Source organism: Borostomias antarcticus (assembly GCF_949987555.1).
Source record: "Borostomias antarcticus genome assembly, chromosome: 26".
NCBI lineage: Eukaryota > Metazoa > Chordata > Actinopteri > Stomiiformes > Stomiidae > Borostomias > Borostomias antarcticus.
This window is the reverse complement of record NC_140259.1, coordinates 1,140,442-1,167,699: the sequence shown is the minus strand read 5'-3', so window position 1 is coordinate 1,167,699 and position 27,258 is coordinate 1,140,442. Positions and strand designations below refer to the sequence as shown.

Here is a 27,258-nt window from a genome sequence, read left to right as displayed (position 1 = left end):
GTTAAGGCTAGAGACAGTGGTCCTAGAGGGTTAGGGCTAGTAGAGACAGTGGTCCTAGAGGGTTAGGGCTAGAGACAGTAGTCCTAGAGGGTTAGGGCTAGAGACAGTAGTCCTAGAGGGTTAAGGCTAGAGACAGTGGTCCTAGAGGGTTAGGGCTAGAGACAGTGGAGAGAGGGTTAGGATAAGGGAGATGGATAGAGACAGTGGTCCTAGAGCAGTGGTTCTTAACCTGGGTTCGATCGAACCCCAGGGGTTCGGTGGAGGTCAAGACACACACCCGACTCATATGATTCGTGATGACACGCCCCGCTTGGCCATCATTGGCTGCAGGTGATCACGCTACATCGCTTGGCCTATCTGTGCTGCAGGGAATTTGGTGCGCTCAGTAGTCGACTTGTGACTGACGTGATGGTACGTCGTGTGATTGTGAAAGGAACAGACTTTGTTGCGAAAATGACATGAGAGTGGCACTTGCCAAGGTGAAGCCGCGCATTTCTGAACTGGTCTCTGAAAGGCACTGATTTGCAGTAAATATTCATTATTATGTTTTTGTTTTTGTGTGAAAATCATGTTTTGATGGTTTTGTTCTTTGAACACAGTGATTTTGATGCACGGTTCATTTTGTGCATCAGTAAAATATATACCTATGTTTTGAATTTGAAAAAATCATATTTTATTTTTTCAATTAAGAAGAGTTCGGTGAATGCGCATATGAAACTGGTGGGGTTCAGTACCTCCAACAAGGTTAAGAACCACTGTCCTAGAGAGTTAGGATAAGGAAGATGGATAGAGACAGTGGTCCTAGAGGGTTAGGATAAGGAAGATGGATAGAGACAGTGGTCCTAGAGGGTTAGGATAAGGAAGATGGATAGAGACAGTGGTCCTAGAGGGTTAGGATAAGGGAGATGGATAGAGACAGTGGTCCTAGAGGGTTAGGGTGAGGGCTAGAGACAGTGGTCCTAGAGGGTTAGGATAAGGGAGATGGATAGAGACAGTGGTCCTAGAGGGTTAGGATAAGGAAGATGGATAGAGACAGTGGTCCTAGAGGGTTAGGATAAGGGAGATGGATAGAGACAGTGGTCCTAGAGGGTTAGGATAAGGGAGATGGATAGAGACAGTGGTCCTAGAGGGTTAGGATAAGGAAGATGGATAGAGACAGTGGTCCTAGAGGGTTAGGATAAGGGAGATGGATAGAGACAGTGGTCCTAGAGGGTTAGGATAAGGGAGATGGATAGAGACAGTGGTCCTAGAGGGTTAGGATAAGGAAGATGGATAGAGACAGTGGTCCTAGAGGGTTAGGATAAGGAAGATGGATAGAGACAGTGGTCCTAGAGGGTTAGGATAAGGGAGATGGATAGAGACAGTGGTCCTAGAGGGTAAGGAATAGATCATTACATTTATTGTACTCATGCTAAGCTTCATCTGTGCAATATTTGGGGGTTTTACATTAAGCGTAGTTGAGCTTTTTAGAATTTAAATTAGAATAGAGTTTTGAATAAACTTGACCCCTTTTATCTTTTCAGACCAAAATGTTTTGTCCTTTTGTGGCCACAACCTGGGGACTACTATCTATGTTTTTTGCTGCTCCTGTGGGGGGGATGTTCAATTTTTGGCTGAGATTGAAGACGACAGTAAGTAAGCCTATCTGTATTTTGTTTCTAGAGATGTTTCTGCAGAAATTGAGTATCCATTTTATTCCAGCACTCTTTCATAGCATCCCTGTCATAGTATCTTTTGCCTTTTATAAATGTTCCTAAAAGTGTTCAGTGGGGTTGAGATCTGGTGCCTGTGGAGGGAAAGCCATGTTAGTATTCTAGCTCTTCCTTGGACTTTAAATAGGCCTAGCACAGCTTCAGTGCATGTCTAAACATGCATTGAATGTATGCCAGGCTTATTTGACTGTGGTTTTCCCTCGTCACCAGACCTCTTCCCCATTGAACATTTGTAACATTTCAAAATGGAAAAGACAAACATACTGTTACCTCAAGACACAGTGTTGCTCTAAACTCAATTAAATAGAATTTCCCACATATGACCTCACTATAACATTTTGATCTTTATCTCCCTTTATGTTGTGCAGTGCCATCATGTGAAGACTTAATTCGGAAGTACTTCAGAGATGGACATACTTCCAATACAATTTTGGATCTCCTGGAAACAAAGCACAACCTTAAAATGAGCCTTCGCACCCTGAAACATAAACTTAAAAGTTTATCCTTGTACAGACATAAGGATTACTCACCTTTGGCCACTGTCCGATCAACAATAATTGAAGAGCTGAACGGTCCTGGACAGCATTACGGCTACCGCGCAATGTGGCAGATGCTGCGTCAAAAATATGGTCTCACAGTGAGAAGGGACGACGTCATGCGTATGATGGCATTGTGCGTGTGTGTGTGTGTGTGTGTGTGTGTGTGTGTGTGTGTGTGTGTGTGTGAGCAGCACCGCGTCCACACCATCCTGACGGCAGACCTGGTGATGGTGATGAAGAGGGGACACATCCTGGAGTCGGACCGCCCAGAGACCCTGCTGGGACAGGAGGACGGCATGTTCGCCTCCTTCGTCAGGGCCGACATGTAGGAGCCAGCGGTCTGTCTGACCATCACCCGGTCTATCAGTCAGTCAGTCTGTCTGACCATCACCCGGTCTATCAGTCTGTCTGACCATCACCCGGTCTATCAGTCTGTCTGACCATCACCCGGTCTATCAGTCTATCAGTCTGTCTGACCATCACCCGGTCTATCAGTCTGTCTGACCATCACCCGGTCTATCAGTCTGTCTGACCATCACCCGGTCTATCAGTCACTCAGTCAGTCAGTCTATCAGTCAGTCAGTCAGTCAGTCAGTCAGTCAGGTAATTGATCAGTCTATCAGTCAGTCAGTCAGTCAGTCAGTCAGTCAGTCAGGTGATTGATCAGTCAGTCAGTCGATTGACTCAACAGTCAACAGCCTCCCAGCGGGACTGACCCAGTTTATTAATGAGTGATTATTATGGGAGTCTGGTCGGTGGAATGATCAGTTTATTAATGAGTGATTATTATGGGAGTCTGGTCGGTGGAATGATCAGTTTATTGACTTTTTAAGTCGTTGAGTCGTGGTGGTTTTATATGAATATGATTACAAAGTTGTTTTCTTGTTTGTTTCTTGATATCTTTGCTACTCTTCTTGTATAATACTCTCTATTTCTACTATGTGAGCAATAAGCAGGTGAGGAGTGGATCAATAGTAAAACGCTGGGGAGGTTTGAAAGCCTCGCTCTGGTGTGAACTCTGTTCAGTGCCCTCATCCATAAGGGAACACTCCACCCCTAAGCTGCCATTGGCTACTTCTAACGCCAGTCCAGCCCCGCCCCGCCCCTCAGCTTCAGGTCAGATGTGAGGCTGCCATTAAGGACTGGTCTGGGATCAGCTCTGCCTCCCCCAGATCATGACCTTAACAGTTGAACATCCAAACTGATCCGAGACCAGCAGCAGAGGTGAGGTGGTCTCTGTCAGTCCGGTGTCGCTGGGCTGAGGTCAGGTGTGTTGGTACCGTCCGTCAGCTCGGTGTCTCACTAGAACCTCCCTGTACAGCAACGTTTCTCTGCATATGGAGGAGAATTTGATATACTGACTTTGTATTATACAGTCTGAGGGCTTCTCTGTGCCAGGATAAGTCGGTTCTCTATGCCAGGATAAATCGGTTCTCTGTGCCAGGATAAATCGGTTCTCTGTGCCAGGATAAATCGGTTCTCTGTGCCAGGATAAATCGGTTCTCTGTGCCAGGATAAATCGGTTCTCTGTGCCAGGATAAATCGGTTCTCTGTGCCAGGATATTTGTGTTCTCTATTGATCATACTCCAGTGCCATATTGTTTTTTTGTTGTTGTTTGAAAGCGATTACTCATCTCAAGGAGTTGTTGTTTTGTGTTAAGTATTTATTTTTGTCTTGTAACACATAACCTAACAGTGTTTATGATCTAACAGTATTATCTAAAACAATAATAACACAGTTCTAGAATAATAGCACAGTACAAGAATAATAGCACAGTACTAGAATAATAGCACAGTACTAGAATAATAGCACAGTACTAGAATAATAGCATAGTACTAGAATAATAGCACAGTACTAGAATAATAGCACAGTACTAGAATAATAGCACAGTACTAGAATAATAACACAGTACTAGAATAATAGCATAGTACTAGAATAAAAGCACAGTACTAGAATAATAGCACAGTACTAGAATAATAGCACAGTACTAGAATAATAGCATAGTACTAGAATAATAGCACAGTACTAGAATAATAGCACAGTACTAGAATAATAGCACAGTCCTAGAATAATAGCACAGTACTAGAATAATAGCACAGTACTAGAATAATAGCACAGTACTAGAATAATAGCACAGTACTAGAATAATAGCACAGCTCCAACCTCCTGTCCTCCAGACTCTCTGTTACAGCAGGAACTTCACCACTACCAGTCCACAGCAGGCGCACAATCACACACACACACACACACACACACACACACACACACACACACACACACGCGTAGGCTAGGCTGTCTTTGCCACAATGATGTTGAAACCAATCTACACCCTCCTGTCAACCTAGTGTAATGTAACACGTGTCCCTGCATGGGTCCAGCTCTCTCTCTCTCTCACACACACACACACACACACATACACACACACACACACACACACACACTTTTACCGACCCTCTCTCTCCCTAGCTATATCTTCACCCCTCCCTCACTTTATCTCTCTCTTTCCCTCTGTTTCCCTGTTTCTCACTCTCCATCTTCATCCCTCTCTCTCTCCTCCTCTCCTCTGTCAAGGTGAGCTGGTGTCTCCGCTCTGGTGGTTAAATTACATCATATCAGGAGAATAGAACTGCCATGAGGTAGATGCTGATCCTGGATCAGACTATTCTCACCTTTATCATGTGAGGGGAATGTTTATAACTGACCATACATCTGTTATTAACGTACTGTTTCTCTACTCTGGTCTGAACCACGCCCGGTGGCTGTTACTATAACCAGAACACCCTCCCCCTGTAAGCCTGTACAGTACCTATGCACATACTTGTTGCACTTCACATTATTTCACAACAAAAATGTTTGGTTAATAAACCTTGACTTTTCTCCTGTGAATGCATGTTGAATGATTATTACTTATCACTTATTATGTTTTTAAACTATCTTTGTCATCATAGACTTTTGCTGTCTTAAGTGTATATACTTTATGTGATTATATAATACCCTGGTGTTTTTAGTATAGACACAGAACATTATACAGTGTGCCTACCTTTTTGTTTTGTTTTTACACTTGAACTGATAATAAAATGGCTTTAAGTGACAGACTGTCTCCTAGTCATGGATGTCCCGCGCTGATACCTGACCTATGACCCCCACAGGTCCCATGCATTACGTCCGTTGCTCAATGGCGCCATCTGGTGTTCATACAGTGCAATGGCTGAAATATAGCTATCATAACCCCAGGAGTATCCTACTGCTCAGCACAGTAGCCAATGCCTTGGTAGAAACAGTATTAATAGGCCTAAACGTTCTAAGTTCATTTGCTAACCCTAATCTTAATGGTATTTACATATATTCTATTTCATTGTATTCGCCCATAAATACACTTGTGAAAATATGCTGGGTCTAATACATTTTATTTTAGTACATTTTATTAAATGTATCTTATTCACATCAAAATTCTAGACAAAACCAAATCCCGAGTGAAAGACAGATCCGTGTTTTCCCAGCTCGTTAAGTGATCAGGGGAGCAGCCCCCCCCGGACAGACAGCCTACGTCAGTAGAAGTTGGGATGCGCCCGGTGGACTGGGAACGCTCCCGTGACGCAATCCTCCCAGAGAGAGGACCGAAGACACCGCTGGGGTTCCCACAAATACATTACAATAGTTTTCCGGTTGAAAATATTGTTTTGGCACCTTCTCCGAAGCATGTTCTCCCGCAGGTGACAGAATTAGCCGAAACTTTGGACAACTCCAACAACTATCCGTCACACTTTATCTAAATGCGGTGACACGCTGCTGTGAGACCATGTTGGCGAGGAAGAGCATCATCCCGGAGGAGTTCGCCCTGCCGGGGCCCCTGGCCTCGCGGGTCCCCAGAAAGCCCGTCTTCAGAGACCGCGTGAACAAAGCGCGCTTCATCGCCAAGAGCGGCTCCTGCAACCTGCAAGAACATCCGCGAGCAGGGCCGCTTCCTGCAGGACGTGTTCACCACGCTGGTGACCTGAAGTGGCGCTTCACGCTGGTCATCTTCACCATGACCTTCCTGTGCAGCTGGCTGCTCTTCACCATGACCTTCCTGTGCAGCTGGCTGCTCTTCACCATGACCTTCCTGTGCAGCTGGCTGCTCTTCGCCATGACCTTCCTGTGCAGCTGGCTGCTCTTCACCATGACCTTCCTGTGCAGCTGGCTGCTCTTCGCCATGGTCTGGTGGCTCGCGGCGACCTGGACCCCAACCGCGCGGCCCACGGCGTGGAGCAGTGCGTCACGAGCGTGAAGTGAGTGATCAGTAGTGATCAATAGTTTATAAACGTGCTCAGTAGTAGTCAATACTTTATAAACAATAAAGATGTAAGGTTTACGTTGCTGACTGTTGGAACTGCTCTATTGCAGAGTGAAATTATATATTCCTTTCATGAACGCGCACACAAACATTTTTAGCCTAGTACTTAGCCTGGGATCTTGTTGTCCAATATGTTTGTCTGTGATTAGAGCGCTTTAATTCATGTTGAGACGTGAAGTCAGATTATCCTGCCCCCATAGCTCAGAGGCTGAGATAGGAGCTGATCCAGGGTCAGGGTTAGAGAGGACCCTGGTTATGATCTCTGTAGACAGACTGCTCCTCTGACATGTCCCCCCCCCCCCCCACTCTCTCTCTCTCTCTCTGAATCTTCCTCTCTCTTTCTCCATTCTTCCCCCCTCCTCCTCCCTCACTCCCCTCCCCCCTCCTCTCCTCCACCTCCCTCACTCCCCTCCCCCCTCCTCTCCTCCACCTCCCTCCCCTCCCCCCTCCTCTCCTCCACCTCCCTCACTCCCCTCCCCCCTCCTCTCCTCCACCTCCCTCACTCCCCTCCCCCCTCCTCTCCTCCACCTCCCTCACTCCCCTGCCCCCTCCTCTCCTCCACCTCCCTCACTCCCCTTCCCCCTCCTCTCCTCCACCTCCCTCACTTCCCTCCCCCCTCCTCTCCTCCACCTCCCTCCCCTCCCCCCTCCTCTCCTCCACCTCCCTCACTCCCCTCCCCCCTCCTCTCCCCCCCCCCCCCCCTCTCTGTCCCCCCCAGGTCCTTCACCTCCGCCTTCCTCTTCTCCATTGAGGTGCAGGTGACCATCGGCTTCGGCGGGCGCATGATCACGGAGCAGTGTCCGACCGCCATCGCCGTGCTGATCGTGCAGAACATCGCCAGCCTCATCATCAACGCCATCATGCTGGGCTGCATCTTCATGAAGACCGCCCAGTCGCACCACCGCGCCGAGACGCTCATCTTCAGCCGGCAGGCCGTCATCGCCGTGCGCAACAACCGCCTCTGCTTCATGATCCGCATCGGCGACCTGCGCAAGAGCATGATCATCGGGGCGGCGGTCCGCCTGCAGGTGGTGAGGAAGACCACCACGCCCGAGGGCGAGGTCATCCCCATCCACCAGATCGACGTGCAGACGGAGAGCGACCTGGCCAGCAACAGCGTCTTCCTGCTGGCGCCGCTCATCATCTGCCACGTGATCGACAAGAACAGGTGAGGTCAGACGCCGGCGGACGGACATGCAGACACAGAGAGACAGAGAAGGTTCTCTCACCTGTCTGTCCTCTATGTTCCCTTACAGATCAGGAGGTTATGAGACAGGAGGTTATGAGACAGGAGGTTAGGAGCAAAATTGTGTGGAAACATGATGGCGTTTTAAAAAATGTGCTTCCGTTAAAGTGACATTGTGTTTGATCTGCCCCCCCCCCCAGTCCACTCTACGACCTGTCGGCCATGGAGCTGCAGTGCAGCGACCTGGAGGTCATCGTGATCCTGGAGGGCGTGGTGGAGACCACGGGCATCACCACGCAGGCGCGCACCTCCTATGTGTCCGAGGAGATCCAGTGGGGCCACCGCTTCGTGCCCATCGTGGCGGAGGAGGAGGGCGTGTACTCGGTGGACTACTCCAAGTTCGGCAACACGGTGAAGGTGGCCACGCCCCGCTGCAGCGCCCGCGAGCTGGACGAGAAGCCGTCCATCCTGATCCAGACACTGCAGAAGAGCGAGCTGTCGCACCAGAACTCGCTCCGCAAGCGCAACTCCATGAGACGCAACAACTCCATGAGGAAGAGCGCCGGGGCAGGGGGGGCGGCGGCCAGCGGGGGCGCCATGAGGAGGAATAACTCCACCCTCGCCGTGCCCAAGGTGCAGTTCCTACCCTTTCCTCACGAGGGCGGCGGCATCGGTGGACCGCAGAGCGTGCCGGTCACATGACACGAAGCCTGCCTCCTCCTCCCGCTGGCTGTCATCGTAGTCCTGGTGGGGGCGCTGCTCGGGACTTCCCATCATGCAACAGTGGCTCAGCTGGAGCTGACCCTGGCCCTGTTCTCTGCACTGTTTCAGCCGATCACACGTCACAGTTTCAGCCAATCACACGTCACCGCCACGCATGAAACATAGCTCTATTATGCCTTTGTTGGTGGATGTAATTTAAATGACATGCATACTTCCTGTGACACGCGTCCTTCCGTTGATGACGAGATTGAGGTTGAGTATCCTGAGCTGTAGCCTGAGTTCCTCACTGGCTTGGTCACTCTGAAGCAGATAGATATTCACTGTGTTCATAGTTATCCATGTGTGTCCACAACTGTCTGCTCTTCTCTGTTCACCTCACATTCCTTTTGTCTCACTTTCAGCTGCTGAATTCTCGACACATCATCAAAACATGAGGATTTGTGATTGTTTTTTTGTTAAATGTGACTAAAGAATATATTGTATTATTGCCACGGAGACAACATACGGTACATACTGTAGCCATACGTAGCTTCAAGTGTTCACATAGTATCTCTGTGTAATAGTGTTTCTACTACTTGTCTGAATTGATAGCTTTGCACCTCTTTATAAATCTTTTTAAGAATGTTTTTGCTATATAGCACTAAACTACACTAACTTACCTGTATTATTGTATTAAACTGTATTATTTTCTTAAACGGTCTTCTACAGTGAACACATTAAACGTATAGAAAATAAAGTTGGTAGTTTTGTGTCTGACTGCGGCACTATTTCCCAGTGGTGTGGACTCAGTCAGTCAGTTCTTTGTTTTGTGCCTGTTTTGTCAAACTGTAGTGTGTTCAATGTTTAATGTATGTCGTGTGTGTAACCTTGTTTTTATGCTGCTATCCGCCGCTGTCTTGGCCAGGTTTCGTTTGTGAAAGAGGTCCATACCTCAACATGACTTCCTGGTTAAATAAAGGTTATATATACATGACTTGAACTCCAGTCACAAATTTGATGACTTGAGTCTCAACTTGACAAAATCAAAAAAGACTTGCAACTCCACTTGGACTTCAACACCAATGACTCGTCACTTCAATTGAACTTTTGAACTGAGAACCTTTTGACTTGAAAACACTTGAAACTTTCTGCCAAACCCAAATATTTAAAAGTATGTTATTTAAAAGGTGTATCAGGAATCAATTAATTTCCTGAATCAACTAATGTCAATGCTAATGGATCCCAGCCAGTACCAGTCTGACAGCATTCAATCAAGTTGCAGCTGAGAACCATGAATTACGTTACTGAGCACATTATGGCTCGTTCAGGACTCCAAACTCAAACTCTAGAACTTGGGACTTGTCGTTCTTGACTTTGGGACTTGACTTGGGACTTCAGTGCAAAGACTTGAGACTTACTTGTGACTTGCAAAACGATGACTTGGCCCCACCTCTGGCATTTTCTCTCTATATTCTAGGCTACTTGCTATCTTGACCTCTTTGGTGGTTATAGTTCACAGACTCAGTCCAGAGTTGTCCAGGCCTCGCATCAGACAGGCCTATCTCAGGCCTCACATCAGACAGGCCTATCCCAGGCCTCACATCAGACAGGCCTATCTCAGGCCTCACATCAGACAGGTCTATCTCAGGCCTCACACCAGACAGGCCTATCTCAGGCCTCATATCAGACAGGCCTATCCCAGGCTTCACATCAGACAGGCCTATCTCAGGCCTCACATCAGACAGGCCTATCTCAGGCCTCACATCAGACAGGCCTCTCTCAGGCCTCACATCAGACAGGCCTCTCTCAGGCCTCCCATCAGACAGGCCTATCTCAGGCCTCACATCAGACAGGCCTATCTCAGGCCTCACATCAGACAGGCCTCTCTCAGGCCTCACATCAGACAGGCCTCTCTCAGGCCTCACATCAGACAGGCCTCTCTCAGGCCTCCCATCAGACAGGCCTATCTCAGGCCAATGCCGCCATCTGGTGGTGGACAAATTAACAAGGCATCCAAATCTCCATTCATTGCGTTCATACGTTGGCCATTTAGGTTTTAAAAAATCGTGGTAGTTGTTGTAACGATCTCAATGTATTATCATGTTCGTGGCAGCAGTCACATTTTGCGGCAGGAAAATATTCGTGAATAGTGAACAAAGTCGCTGGAGGTGAAAAGACAACATCCGATCCAGCCATGGATGTATTAGGATCTAGCCTACTCCCGCAGTAAAGGCTTGCACAGTCAGAGAGTGCAGATTATAATCTGGATTGTTTGGGTTTTATTCTACGTTATTCATGATGATATCCTCTCCCACTTGCATTTACGAGTCTTCAATCTGCTTCAAGACTTTGTATCCCGCTGCTGTGTCATGGATGTATTAATAGAATAGTTGCTGTGTCCATTTGAAGGGTTTGAAGAGGGTATTGTGTCGGAGCTGATCTCCCCGGAGTGCGTGTCTGAGCCCTAGCGGGGCTGGTCTCCCCGGAGTGCGTGTCTGAGCCCTAGCGGGGCTGGTCTCCCCGGAGTGCGTGTCTGAGCCCTAGCGGGGCGCTGGTAGGTTCAGGCGGTCCTGCTACATGTAGATCAGTGCGTTTAGGCTACATGGGAGTGGTGTGTTTCGCGTCCCGGCATGCATTGCAATGTATCGAACTATTTTACAAAGGTAACATGAACACATCATTGCTGATCAAATCAATGCGCAAACATTGTAAGCACATTGTGACATATACACAGCACGACTCAGGACCCAGATTGAGTGGTTGAGTATTTTAAACCGTCCCGGTGATGTCCTTGTCCCTCGCTCTTATACTCTGTCTCTCTGAACCCAGGTCAGCTTTGCGCAGTGGCAGTATCGTAGCCGATGAGGTTTATCCGAGGCGCGATTATTGCTAGTTGAAAACTTTACCCAATACCCCGCCGTGGCGACTTGAAATATAGTCGGCGTTGGCAATTTTTGACGGTTTCTAAGGAGACTGATCTACTGTTTAATGAGATGATAGTTGACGTCATTTGAGGGCTTTATTGAAGCAGTTGACCACGAGGCCGTGTGTTATAGTGGTTTATAACAGCTAGGGGGCGCTGTTAGGCACGACGCGATAGACACGGTTAGGCCTACTACATATAATATATATTCAAAAAAAACACACACTCAGTAGTAATATTCAACCATTTATTTACCGATCATTCATTTCATTTACATCATCTTACGCGATAGATAGGCTATAGTTCTGAATTAAATGGATGCCAGGCAACATAGGCTATCTCGCCTATTTGGGTTGGCCTTGTTCACATAAGCCATAATTCGGGTGGTTCACGTTTGTTTGAACATTTCCAGCTATGGTGCAGTTATTAAAACAGTTCTCCAGAGCACTCATTTTTGCTGGTAGGGGTGTGGAAGTGTGAGTTTTTGTAATATCTACAGTAAACACGGGTGTACTTAATAAAAAGGCGAGGTTGCTGCGAGTGGTTGCTACGCAAAGCATAGTAACGCTTGAACTGATCAATTGCCTCGTCAATGAGATTGACGGCACATTAATATTGATATGTGGTCGCAGGTGTAAGTAGACATGGAAGGCTAGCCTATAAAGAATGATCTAATGATGACAATGAATGGTTATTATGATCAGTATGTGTCCGTGGAATTATACATGCATTAGCTAGCTACTGAACATATTAACCATTCATTGTCATCATTAGATATGATGAGAGTGACCTTTACCAATGTAGTTATGATCAGGACTCCTAAAGATGTCCCGCAGTGTGAGGCGACTGTATCCGCTTTCCACAGCGCTGTGCCCGTCAGTACCATGGATGTGCCCGTCAGTACCATGGATGGTCAGTACCCGATCGGTTCCAACAGCATCTGCGCATGCGCGCCTGCTCCGTCATCATGTACAGCAACATCACTTGGACAAACTTGATACACGCAGTTCCGCTATGCTGGCTGGACCGTTCGAGCTGCCATCTTTACCGTAATCACCGGTGCCGCGCCAGCTCTGCAATTTGATTGAGTTCGTTTGTGGTTGTTTTTCATCTATTTTCAGTACAAGCTATAATTTGTCAATTCACGCACGGTTAAAAATCGCAGAGAAACACATCCTCACTTTTTGTTTACACCAAACTTTTATATTTATTTGTTTTTGAGCCTTGTTGTTAGCCTTTACGGTAGTTAACGTTTCATGGCCAGTCTTCTTCCTGATTTAGCTCAATGTTCGCTCGTTAGCTGACAACATTAGTAAACGTTTGATAAAACTGAGACCGTATCTTCGAGCAAATAACTTACTCGTTGCGAGTCCATTTGTACACCCTGCTAGCTCCGTTGAGCTGGTAAGTGGGGAATGCATGTCGATGTGCTTCCTATCTAACTAACGTGAATGTGTTCAGTCTTATTGGTGCCGCAGGCGCCACGTCTCTCTCTCCACAGCCCGGGTTGGGATCTGATCACGTCTCTCCCTCCACAGCCCGGGTTGGGATCTGCTCACGTCTCTCTCTCCACAGCCCGGGTTGGGATCTGATCACGTCTCTCCCTCCACAGCCCGGGTTGGGATCTGCTCACGTCTCTCCCTCCACAGCCCGGGTTGGGATCTGCTCACGTCTCTCTCTCCACAGCCCGGGTTGGGATCTGATCACGTCTCTCCCTCCACAGCCCGGGTTGGGATCTGCTCACGTCTCTCTCTCCACAGCCCGGGTTGGGATCTGATCACGTCTCTCCCTCCACAGCCCGGGTTGGGATCTGCTCACGTCTCTCCCTCCACAGCCCGGGTTGGGATCTGCTCACGTCTCTCTCTCCACAGCCCGGGTTGGGATCTGATCACGTCTCTCCCTCCACAGCCCGGGTTGGGATCTGCTCACGTCTCTCCCTCCACAGCCCGGGTTGGGATCTGCTCACGTCTCTCTCTCCACAGCCCGGGTTGGGATCTGCTCACGTCTCTCTCTCCACAGCCCGGGTTGGGATCTGCTCACGTCTCTCTCTCCACAGCCCGGGTTGGGATCTGCTCACGTCTCTCTCTCCACAGCCCGGGTTGGGATCTGCTCACGTCTCTCTCTCCACAGCCCGGGTTGGGATCTGCTCACGTCTCTCTCTCCACAGCCCGGGTTGGGATCTGCTCACGTCTCTCTCCACAGCCCGGGTTGGGATCTGCTCACGTCTCTCTCTCCACAGCCCGGGTTGGGATCTGCTCACGTCTCTCTCTCCACAGCCCGGGTTGGGATCTGCTCACGTCTCTCTCTCCACAGCCCGGGTTGGGATCTGCTCACGTCTCTCCCTCCACAGCCCGGGTTGGGATCTGCTCACGTCTCTCTCTCCACAGCCCGGGTTGGGATCTGATCACGTCTCTCTCTCCACAGCCCGGGTTGGGATCTGCTCACGTCTCTCTCCACAGCCCGGGTTGGGATCTGCTCACGTCTCTCTCTCCACAGCCCGGGTAGGGATCTGCTCACGTCTCTCCGTCCACAGCCCGGGTTGGGATCGGCTATGGCCGCCAGGAAACGCACGTTAACGGGCCTCGCCGACTTGCGAGAGCAGGGTACGACCGCGCCGAAGCAAGCCAAGGATGGCCACGGTACAAAGAGACACGTCGCGGCTCTGGTCCTCGCAAGAGGCGGAAGCAAAGGGATCCCCCTGAAGAACATGAAGATGCTGGCCGGGGTCCCGCTGGTGGGCTGGGTCCTGCGGGCAGCAGTGGACTCCCACATGTTTGACAGGTTGACATTAGTTTACATGCATGAGTAGAATAGCAGAGGATGTGTGAATGTGTATGCCCTGCAGCATGTACTGCTACTGCTCTGAGCATGGATGGATCCGCTACAAAGCAAGGCAACTCATGTTAGTGGTCTGATTGGTCAATGCAGTGTTGTTTGGACGCGGCGTGTAGTCTGGGTCGTGAGCTTTACATTTGAGATCCAGTCTGGGCGAAGTTGGTGGGCTCCAGACAGGACCTGAATCTGATGGTGAATGGAAACCGGGCTCTCTTCCATTTATGGATTCTGTCTTCTATGTACAGTATTTCAACATATGTGTAACCGAGTGAAACATGGAGTAGCTGGTGAAGCTCACTCCTCAAAGGAGCGCTGACAGTCCCTCCTAGAGGGACGTCCCTATTGGCGCGATCGTCATCTTGTCCGCCTCACAAGCGGGAGAGCTTGTTGAACATGGGTTCGAATCCCGCCCTGGCCAAGCCCTTAACATGGGTCGAACTGTTTATGTACAACGCAGACGAGAGTATGACCGTTACACATGCACGGCACAAAGCACTGTCTGGAAATGTGATAAATTGTCCTATAAATTCATTCAATCAATCATTGGACAGTGGACTGGTAATTTAGCAGACATTTTAATCCAAAGCTACATTTATCTGTAGTAAGTGAAGTGACTGTACAGCCCAGTCATCAAGAGTAAACTCTGGCTGTAGTTCTAACTGTCTGCCCCCCCTCCCTCCAGTGTGTGGGTGTCGACTGACCATGATGAGATAGAGAAGGTTGCGAAGGTGTGGGGTGCCCAGGTGCACAGGAGGAGCCCCGAGGTCTCCAAAGACTCGTCCAGCTCCTTGGACACCATCCAGGAGTTCGTCAGGCTCAACCCTGGTAGGACATACAGTATTGTGTGTGTGTTTAAACTGAAGTTATGGTAGCAGTAGTAGTAGTAGTATGTATTGGTGTGTGTGATATGCCTATCTATCTGCATATTGACACCTGTTATACAGGATTAACTAACATACATGTAACTGTATGCTGAAGAACTGTGTGTGTGTGTGTGTGTTCTCTTGTCTAGAGGTGGACGTGATCTGTAACATCCAGGCCACCTCCCCCTGCCTGCACCCCTACCACCTGCGGGGGGCGCTGGAGATGATCACCCTGCAGGACTACCAGTCTGTGTTCTCCGTGGTGCGGCGACACCAGTTCCGCTGGCAGGAGGTCAAGAAAGGAGGTGTGGCACCTTAGAACGACCTCAGAACGACAGCGAGGCGTGTTGACAGCGCCGCTCTGACGGCGGACGTGGGGCCGGGGCTAGAACCCCACCTGATTGGCTGCCCCGCGCTGCCGTCACCAGCTACATGTGTGACGTAGGCCATCTGACTCCTCCCCCTCTATACGGTCCCCACTCGCCCTCTGAACCCTGCGTCCTCCCACACACACTGAGACGGGTCTGAGGCGCTCATGGTCCGCCGTACCTCTACTGACCTGTGACATGTGACCTTTCACCTTGAGGGGTGAGATGAGGTGAATCTCCCTCAGAAACCCAGATGCGTCTCTCTAGATCTAGTCTCTCATAGTCAGACCTTTCTCCGCACTTCTTCGGCGTTGTGCCAGCGCTGGAGAAGGGTCTGGCTGCACCCGGTAATCATTCTGAGATAGGTGGAAGAAAAACATTGTATTTGTTTAGTATCACAGGATTAAATCTGATTGGCAGTGCTGGAATTGTGCAGCGCCAATGAGAGGCTTTTCTCAAAAACCTTAGTTGAGCCAGTCTACTCTAAACCCAGACCCTCATCTGATACTACTCTAAACCCAGACCCTCATCTGATACTACTCTAAACCCAGACCCTCATCTGATACTACTCTAAACCCAGACCCTCATCTGATACTACTCTAAACCCAGACCCTCATCTGATACTACTCTAAACCCAGACCCTCACCTGATACTACTCTAAACCCAGACCCTCATCTGATACTACTCTAAACCCAGACCCTCATCTGATACTGGGTCTCTCTCTCCCTCTCTGATTTTTCCTGTCACTAATTCTCAAAGCACCAATGCCCTCCTCTCCCGTCCTCCCCCCCAGCGGGCGTGGCCACCAGCCCCCTGAACCTGGACCCGTCCTGCAGACCTCGGCGCCAGGACTGGGACGGGGAGCTGTGTGAGAACGGGTCCTTCTACTTCGCCACCAGGGAGCTGATCCAGCAGGGCGTGCTGCAGGTAGCTGGTGCCACGAGAATTCACACCTAGTTTATCAAACGCTCATTTAAAGGGGAACGCCTCTCTCATAGCAAGTTTAGCTCAAATGTCGCTTTGTCCTCAATGACACCGATCGGTACACACCAACATTTAACCCATCCATGCAGTAGTAAGCTAGCTCCTTTTTCCTCTGTGCGTGCATCCCCTTTATAATGGAGGTCTATGGACCTCTGCTAAAAACTATGATAAACATGCATTTTCAAGGCAGGAAGCGCCAGGAAGCCCCTTACCGGTCTCAGTAGAATGTTGTCTTGTGAAATGAATCGCCATCCCCATGTGTTGACGTGTTAGGCATGGCTAGGAGGATGTAAACAATTGTCTATCTTTACCGCGCACGTGCGCGCTCTCTACAACGTGCGGCGGAAGTTTAGGTTGCGATCACACCAGAAAGTCCGAACCAAGGACCAGACCAAATGAGTGAGGTTGCAACATTGTTGCCGTTTTTTTTGGTCTGGTTCACGTTCACGCCGTCATTTGTGTAATGAACCAACACATGTAAACAAATGTCATGTGGTCGTACAGGTTGCTCATCTATTGGCTAGAAAAATGATGAGGGAAAATCTATCAATAACCGCATGTAATTAGAGCAATCACTGTTACAATGGAGCCTTAACAGCACATTGCATTTGTCATACTGACGCTACTTGTGATTATTTGGTGCTCTGGCCAAATAACAACGGCGGCCCAATATGAGCATGACCGAATCTGGACGCGTGTAAACAATGAAGGCATGCTGCTTTTTTCAATGCAAAGGAGTCGTAGGAGTCGTAGGAGTCGTAGGAGTCGTAGGAGTTGGTACCGACGCAGAATACGGGCCCTGATTTTCCCTCATAATATTTCTAGCTAATAGATGAGCAACCTGTATGAACGCATGACATTTGTTTACATGTGTTGGTTCGATTACACAAATGACCGTGTGAACTTGAACCAGACCAAGAAAAACTGCAACAATGTTGCAACCTCACTCATTTTGTCTGCTCCTTGCAGGGAGCCCCTGTAGAGGTCTGGTCCTTGCAGGGAGCCCCTGTAGAGGTCTGGTCCTTGCAGGGAGCCCCTGTAGAGGTCTGGTCCTTGCAGGGAGCCCCTGTAGAGGTCTGCTCCTTGCAGGGAGCCACTGTAGAGCGGCTAAAGAGACGCATGCGGCTCCAGAGCCACAGGTTGCAGACCCCTGGTGTAGTGCGTTTGGCAAAATAGTTATGGCTCAAATGGAGCTTTTGTTTCAATATTCGGTTTGAGAATGCGATATATTTCACATGACAAAATAATGACACCGGTAAGATCACACCCTGGGCTTCCTGCCTTGAAAATGCATATTTATCATAGTTTTTAGCAGAGGTCCATATACCTCCATTATAAAGGGGGTGCGCGCACAGAGGAAAAAGGAGCTAGCTTACTACTGCACGGATCAGTTAAATGTTGGTGTGTACGGATCGGTTTCATTGAGGACAAAGCGACATTTGAGCTAAACTTGCTATGAGAGAGGCATTCTCCTTTAACCAGGTAGGTCAGCAAACAACTAGTCTCTCTCCAGACTCAAATATTACGTTGGGTCGCATTCATGGGATACCTACAATATACCTACAATATACCTACAATATACCTACAATATACCTACAATTTCAGCGTTTGATTGATTTTAGTGAACTCCGCCAAGAAAGGTAGTTCCTATAACTATCACGTTGCTATGGAGTTTCCAAACGATGAAAAATGAGCCCTAGCAAAACTAATACTCCTGACCAACCTAGCTTGCCATGAACGAAGTGTAGCCCTTTGCTGTGCAACTGTGAGTTGTGGTGAAAAGTGGTGATGATAAACCAGAGTGGTGGGCTACAGGACGGATAGAACAACTCAAAATTGACAATGAATGTTTCCATTTTTCTTAAGGAGAAACGGTAATGTAACTAACAGACCGTTACGCAATGGAACTAACGTTTTCACAGGCAGTAATAATGGTAATGGTAGTATTTCACATTAAAGGGTAAAGAGGCTTTGCCTGTGGTATATCATAAATATACAACGGCTCTTAACCAATCAGATTGCGAGGTTGGAACTACCCGTTGTATAAAATACCAATAATCGAATATATTCAATTTTCTGAAAATATTTAAATATTTATTTTCAAGTTGAATATCAGTTGGGGGTTCTTTGTGTGTCTTGGGAGTGGTGGGGGGGGGGGTGTTCTCTGTGTGTCTTGGGAGTGGGGGGGGGGGGTGTTCTCTGTGTGTCTTGGGAGTGGGGGGGGGGGGTGTTCTCTGTGTGTCTTGGGAGTGGGGGGGGGGGGTGTTCTCTGTGTGTCTTGGGAGTGGGGGGGGGGGGGGGGGGTTCTCTGTGTGTCTTGGGAGTGGTGGGGGGTTCTCTGGGTGTCTTGTTGTGTTGAGTTATGTCCTCGTCTGGTCCAGGGGGGTAAGACGGCGTATTACGAGATGCTGCCAGAGTTCAGCGTGGACATCGACGTGGACATCGACTGGCCGGTGGCGGAGCAGAGGGTGCTCCGGTGAGACCAACCAAACAGGATGTGACGTCATTGACTCGCAATCACAACAGTCCCACTCAACAGATCACCACCACCATCATCATCATCATCATTGTCTCACAGCTGTGTGTGTGTGTGTCTCTCTGTATGTGTGTGTATGTGTGTGTTTGTGTGTCTGCGTGTGTCTGTATGTGTGTCTCTGTGTGTGTGTGTGTGTGTGTGTGTGTGTGTTTCTGTGTGAGTGTGTGTGTGTTTCTGTGTGTGTGTGTGTGTGTGTTTCTGTGTGAGTGTGTGTGTGTGTGTGTGTGTGAGTGTGTGTCTGTATGTGTGTGTCTGTGTGTGTGTGTGTTTGTGTGTGTGCGTGCCTGCCTGCCTGTGTGTCCCCAGGTTCGGGTACTTTGGAGTGGCCCAGCCGGAGGTGGTGCGTCTGCTGCTGTGTGTGGTCCAGGGCTGCCTGACGGACGGACGCTTGCTGCTCTCTGTGTCCGGGGAGGAGATGCTCTCCCTCCACAGCCGAGACACCCGAGGGATACGCATGCTGCAGCAGGAGGGGGTGGAGGTACGGTACACACACTATATACACACACTATATACACACTATACACACTATACACACACTATATACACACTATACACACTATACACACACTATATACACAATATACACACTATATACACACACTATATACACACTATACACACTATACACACACTATATACACAATACACACACTATACACACACTATACACACTATACACACACTATATACACACTATATACACACACTATACACACACTATACACACACTATATACACACACTATATACACACACTATACACACACTATATACACACACTATACACACACTATACACACACTATATACACACACTATATACACACTATATACACACTATACACACACTATACACACACTATATACACACTATATACACACTATACACACACTATACACACACTATATACACACTATACACACACTACACACACTATACACGCACTATATACACACACTATATACACACTATATACACACTATACACACGCTATATACACACACTATACACGCACTATATACACACACTATATACACACACTATATACACTATACACACACTATATACACACACTATATACACACACTATATACACACTATACACACACACTATACACACTATACACACACTATACACACACTATATACACACACTATATACACACTATATACACACACTAAATACACACTATATACACACTATACACACACACTATATACACACACTATACACACACACTATACACACACTATATACACACACTATATACACACACTATACACACACTATACACACACTATACACACACTATATACACACACTATATACACACTATATACACTATACACACACTATATACATACTATATACACACACTATATACACTATATACACACTATATATACACATATTATACACACTATATACACACTATACAAACACTATATACACACACTATATACACACTATACACACACTATACACACACTATATACACACTATACACACTATATACACACACTGTATACACACATTATATACACACTGTATACACACACTATACACACTATATACAAACTATATACACACACTATATACACACTATACACACTATATACACGCTATATACACTATACACACAATATACACATTATATACACACTATATACACACTATACACACACTATATACACACTACACACACTATATACACACTATACACACACTATATACACACACTATATACACACACTATATACACACTATGCACACTATACACACACTATATACACACTATATACACACACTACACACTATATACACACTATACACTACACACACTATACACATTATATACACACATTATATACACACACTATACACACTATATACATACTATATATACACTATATACACACACTCTATACACAATATATACACACTATATACACACTATACACACACTATATACACACTATATACACACTATACACACACTATATACACACTATACACACACTATACTAACACTATACACACACTATATACACACTATATACACACTATATACACACACACTATACACACACTATATACACACTATATACACACTATACACACACTATATACACACTATATACACACTATACACACACTATATACACACTATACACACACTATACACACACTATATACACACTATATACACACACTATACACACACTATACACACACTATATACACACTATATACACACTATATACACACACACTATACACACACTATACACACACTATACACACACTATATACACACTATATACACACTATATACACACACTATATACACACTATACACACACTATACACACACTATATACACACACTATATACACACACTATATACACACTATATACACACACTATACACACACTATATACACACTATATACACACACTATATACACACTATATACACACTATACACACACTATACACACACTATATACACACTATATACACACTATACACACACTATACACACACTATATACACACTATACACACACTACACACACTATACACGCACTATATACACACTATATACACACACTATATACACACTATATACACACTATACACACGCTATATACACACACTATACACGCACTATATACACACACTATATACACACACTATATACACTATACACACACTATACACACACTATATACACACACTATATACACACTATACACACACACTATACACACTATACACACACTATACACACACTATACACACACTATATACACACACTATATACACACTATATATACACACTATATACACACACTAAATACACACTATATACACACTATACACACACACTATATACACACACTATACACACACACTATACACACACTATATACACACACTATATACACACACTATACACACACTATACAAACACTATACACACACTATATACACACACTATATACACACTATATACACTATACACACACTATATACATACTATATACACACACTATATACACACTATACACACACTATATACACACTATATATACACATATTATACACACTATATACACACTATACAAACACTATATACACACACTATATACACACTATACACACACTATACACACACTATATACACACTATACACACTATATACACACACTGTATACACACATTATATACACACTGTATACACACACTATACACACTATATACAAACTATATACACACACTATATACACACTATACACACTATATACACGCTATATACACTATACACACAATATACACATTATATACACACTATATACACACTATACACACACTATATACACACTACACACACTATATACACACTATACACACACTATATACACACACTATATACACACACTATATACACACTATGCACACTATACACACACTATATACACACTATATACACACACTACACACTATATACACACTATATACACACTATACACTACACACACTATACACATTATATACACACATTATATACACACACTATACACACTATATACATACTATATATACACTATATACACACACTCTATACACAATATATACACACTATATACACACTATAAACACTATACACACACTATAAACACTATATACACACTATACACACTATACACACACGTCTACCCAGAGCCGTTATAGCCCTCTAGAATCTCCTGTCTCTTCTCCTTCAGAGCAGTAATAACCCTCTAGAACAGGGGTGTCAAACTCAAATACACAGTGGGCCAAAAATTAAAACTTGAACAAAGTCGCGGGCCAACATTGAACAAATGAAAATTTTAATATGGACCCAAACAAGTTTTGCTTTAACATTGAATATAAACTTATCACTTTCGCTTTTGGTGCGCATCAATGGTGTGCACTAACATATGTGAATACACCCTCAGACACAAGTGTTGGTGCTCCATCTGCTCAGTAGAGAAGCTTGTAAAACCCTGACTGTCCTACAGCCAGGCAGACAGACAGACAGCCGGCATGCAGACAGACAGGCAGACAGGCAGACAGACAGACAGCCGGCATGCAGACAGACAGGCAGGCAGACAGGCAGGCCGGCAAGAAGGCAGACAGGATTGAATGAACAGGAACAGAGCAAACACAGCGGCCGGCTAGGTCAACACAGGTGTCTCTATCACAGTGAGACGTTACATAACGGTAAGCTTATGTTTTCTGCCTTTCTTTTTGCCATTTTTAAGAAGGGGTAACACGGTTACAGTTGTAGTATGAGATTGCTATGACTACTGTCACAGAAGAGAGGGCGTTTCTGGGTCCTGTCTTGATTGACGCGCCAAAACAACAGCAGAGCATTATGGGATTTGTAGTATTAGCGGTGAATGCGCTGTATAATACTGGCGGGCCAGCTCTAGTAGTCATTTGGTATTGCCTCGCGGGCCAAATATAATTACACTGCGGGCCAAATTTGGCCCGCGGGCCAGAGTTTGACACCCCTGCTCTAGAACCTCCTGTCTCCTTTCCTCCAGAGCAGTAATAACCCTCTAGAACCTGTCTCCTCTCCTCCAGAGCAGTAATAACCCTCTAGAACCTCCTGTCTCCTCTCCTCCAGAGCAGTAATAACCCTCTAGAACCTCCTGTCTCCTCTCCTCCAGAGCAGTAATAACCCTCTAGAACCTCCTGTCTCCTCTCCTCCAGAGCAGTAATAACCCTCTAGAATCTGTCTCCTCTCCCCCAGGTGGTGCTGCTGTCGCCCAGCGAGGAGCCCGTGTCCATCAGCCTGTCCGAGCGGCTGACCCAGAGGACGGGCTGCCAGGTCAGCCAGCTGGGGCCCGACATGCTGGCCGACGTCAGGAAGATGCTGGAGCAGAGGGGCCTGGACTGGAAGCAGGTGGCCTACATGGGTGAGCAAGACTCATCAGGCCCCTCTGAGGCTTCGTTAGTCACTCCACTCTCTGAGGACTGAGATGTCTATGATCTCTACTGCCCTCTGCTGGGTGATTAGTGTAAATCTCATGCTACGAACGGGCACAAACGTCACATATAGAAGCGGCTGCACCACTTAAAAATAAAGCTTCTCTAAGGCTGGAGTATTGGTTCTACTTCCTGAGCAGCAGGTCTCGTTGCTGGTTGGTGCCATGGACGATGAATGATTGTCTCCCTTCCCCCTCCTCCCCAGGTAACGATGAGCCTGACGTGGACTGTCTGACCCTGGCGGGTCTGAGCGCAGTGCCCCGGGACGCCCCCGTGGGGGCGCTCAACGCCGCCAAGTACTCGTGCCACGGCGCTGGGGGGCGGGGCGCGCTGAGGGAGTTTGCGGAGCACATCCTCCTGCTGAAGAAGAAGGCCAAGGCCCAGACGGAACAAGACCGCATCAACCGACACAACTTCTGATCCCGCCCCACTCAGGACATCATGGTTCTAAACTGGGGTTCTACTCAGGACATCATGGTTCTAAACTGGGGTTCCACTCAGGACATCATGGTTCTAAACTGGGGTTCCACTCAGGACATCATGGTTCTAAACTGGGGTTTCACTCAGGACATCATGGTTCTAAACTGGGGTTTCACAGGAGGATCCTGGTTCTAAACTGTCATTGTAGTGAAGACATTCTGATTAGACAGTCACATCAGACATTCTTGGGTGTCGGATGTTGTGTATTCTGATTTTAGACTGGAATTCCAAACTGTCAGAACAGCATTGTGTTCCTAGTTAAGACGACATTTCAAACAAACTCATAAAGCTTTCTGATGTGTTATGATTCACTGCTACCTTCTCCAGATCGATGCATGCTGGCACGGGTGTAGTGGTGACTAAAGAAGTGGGTATACTCTGACTAAAGAAGTGGGTATACTCTGACTAAAGAAGTGGGTATACTCTGACTAAAGAAGTGGGTATACTCTGACTAAAGAAGTGGTATACTCTGACTATAGACGTGGGTATACTCTGATTAAAGATGTGCGTATACTCTGATTAAAGATGTGCGTATACTCTGACTGAAGAAGTGGGTATACTCTGACTAAAGAAGTGTGTATACTCTGGCTAAAGAAGTGAGTATACTCTGACTGAAGAAGTGGCTATACTCTGACTAAAGAAGTGGGTATACTCTGACTAAAGAAGTGGGTATACTCTGACTAAAGAAGTGGGTATACTCTGTCTAAAGAAGTGGGTATACTCTGACTAAAGACGTGGGTACTCTGGCTAAAGAAGTGTGCATACTCTGGCTAAAGAAATGGGTATATTCTGACTGAAGAAGTGTGTATACTCTGACTGAAGAAGTGGGTATACTCTGACTAAAGATGTGGGTATACTCTGACTAAAGTAGTGGGTATACTCTGACTAAAGAAGTGGGTATACTCTGACTAAAGAAGTGGGTATACTCTGTATACCTCGGTATACCTTCCACTACACCACTGCATGCTTGGTTCACACATCCATATAGGATCTCTTCTCTCTCTGGAGGTCAGACACTCTCTCTGGAGGTCAGACACTCTCTCTCTGGAGGTCAGACACTGTCCCAATCCCAAACCAGCAGCTGTGGAGGGCACTCTCAATCGAGGGGGAGTATAAATGGAGAGCCAAATGTGGGATGGACTCCCCACTCCATCGGAACCGACCGGGACAGGGCCGTCACCATGGCATGTTTAGGTGATTGATGGGAAAAATGTTTATGATTTATAATACAAATATAAATCACTATAATTAAATCCATGTATGATGAGAAATGGTCAAAAATCCAAACGCAAATATGTTTTTGCAAATTAACTCTAAATGAATACTATAACACCCGAGACAAATACATCAATCAATTAATAACTTACTCCCATGCCTCTTTGGCAGCATTCCTTCTTTTGTGAAGAGACATTTGCATATCGCAGCCTAATCAGCTGCTTTGTCTGTTCCAGACACACTGGAGGTCAGACTCTGGAGGTCAGACTCTGGAGGTCAGACTCTCTGGAGGTCAGACTCTCTCTCTGGAGGTCAGACTCTCTCTCTGGAGGTCAGACTCTCTCTCTGGAGGTCAGACTCTCTCTCTGGAGGTCAGACTCTCTGGAGGTCAGACTCTGGAGGTCAGACACACTGGAGGTCAGACAGAGTCTCTGAGGCACGCAGTTCACACATGTTTTCTGCTACACTGGTACTTTTAGGATGGTGAATGTAATTGTTAATTAAGTTAATGATTTTTGGTTTGTTTGATTATTGCCTGTGCTGCATCCTGGTGTGTAAAGCATGCCATGGTACCTGTACCTATATTCTATCTATCTATCTTATCTGTCTGTCTGTCTGTCTATGGTACTGTACCTGCATTATGGGCATATGATAAATAAACCACCTTGAACCACACCATTATAAGACTTTACTAAATATATAATCACAAATATGAACCAAATGAAGAACTAAAAGCATTCATATCCATGGCCCTGGTTTTGTTCTGTGATGTCTATCTGAAGATAGAAAAGCCATATTTCCTTCTACGGGGATGATTAAAGTTCATATCTATCTAAGATTATAATACTGCCATTCTTAGGCCTATAGAGCATAGATATCATATATAGGCTAGATCCCTCGTTCACTGCTTCGGCCTGTTTCGGTCTGCTGGTGGCGCACCGCCACGGCAAGATCCTTGCCGCCACACCAAACATTTGATACAAAAAACAACAATACAAATTAGGCTATATATAAATAAAACTTTCTAAATATTTCTTCCTAAATGCGCTTTCAAAACCACTGTCGCGCCACATTAGGACTATTTATTTTCAGTAAAGAGCCTCTAGGCCGCGCGCTCTGTGCTGCTCCTTTCTGAGGTGATCGGAAGACTCGGCGCGTGAAGGGAGTTGTTCTTCAGTGAGCGGCATGAGGTTACAACGAAAGATAGGTAGGCTATTGCTGCTCAAATATTACCATAGTGTTTGTGTTTGAATTGGGCCAAACACTGGTGCTGGCACCTAGGCCTACTCCTCAAAATGCCTAGCCTACTGTCTAAAATACATCTCAAAATGCCTAGCCTACTGTCTAAAATACATTTATGTTAGTAATCTAAGTGCCGTTATAGCTACAGTTAGACGTGCCGACAGCTCCTGCCCATCTCAAGCACGTTGGTAAAGCCTTTGGTTTTATAATTCCCTGATGACAACTAGCGGATCCTATAACCATAATATATATCAATACAATTTTCCAGATGGGCATACGACGATTTTGAAGAGGAAGAGAGAGGAGAATGATGAGACCAGTC

At 46.4% G+C, this 27,258-nt stretch overlaps 1 protein-coding gene and 2 pseudogenes across 4 annotated transcripts; all 3 read left to right on the top strand.

Annotated features, from left to right (window-relative positions):
- The first annotated feature begins 6,051 nt into the window (after positions 1-6,051).
- Positions 6,052-8,473, top strand: LOC311326207 (ATP-sensitive inward rectifier potassium channel 8-like; annotated as a pseudogene). Its single transcript has 3 exons — positions 6,052-6,520; positions 7,304-7,753; positions 7,972-8,473. The product of its transcript is annotated as an ATP-sensitive inward rectifier potassium channel 8-like (transcript).
- Positions 8,474-13,768: 5,295 nt separating this feature from the next.
- LOC311326340 (N-acylneuraminate cytidylyltransferase-like) lies at positions 13,769-26,309 on the top strand. 2 transcript variants are annotated; one of them, XR_014631049.1, is made up of 9 exons: positions 13,769-14,177; positions 14,914-15,056; positions 15,244-15,399; positions 16,256-16,389; positions 18,828-18,922; positions 19,289-19,460; positions 23,764-23,929; positions 24,205-26,005; positions 26,066-26,309. XR_014631049.1 is itself a non-coding variant. In XM_084459228.1 (8 exons), the coding sequence occupies exons 1-8, from the start codon at positions 13,948-13,950 to the stop codon at positions 24,417-24,419; spliced, it is 1,311 nt and encodes a 436-aa protein (XP_084315354.1). In that variant the 5' UTR covers positions 13,769-13,947; the 3' UTR covers positions 24,420-26,309. The 2 variants fall into 2 exon arrangements, 1 of the variants encoding a protein (XP_084315354.1); XM_084459228.1 differs by having other exon boundaries at positions 24,205-26,309.
- LOC311326130 lies at positions 19,474-19,786 on the top strand (annotated as a pseudogene). The gene is made up of 2 exons: positions 19,474-19,551; positions 19,705-19,786. The product of its transcript is annotated as an uncharacterized misc_RNA (transcript).
- Positions 26,310-27,258: the final 949 nt, after the last annotated feature.

Excerpts from the sequence above, each read along its gene's own strand:
- LOC311326340 (XM_084459228.1), top strand. The coding sequence starts at position 13,948 with ATGGCCGCCAGGAAACGCACGTTAACGGGCCTCGCCGACTTGCGAGAG. Across the intron at positions 18,923-19,288 it reads GCGGAGCAGAGGGTGCTCCG|GTTCGGGTACTTTGGAGTGG; the intron begins GTGAGACCAACC and ends GTGTGTCCCCAG. Across the intron at positions 23,930-24,204 it reads GAAGCAGGTGGCCTACATGG|GTAACGATGAGCCTGACGTG; the intron begins GTGAGCAAGACT and ends CCTCCTCCCCAG.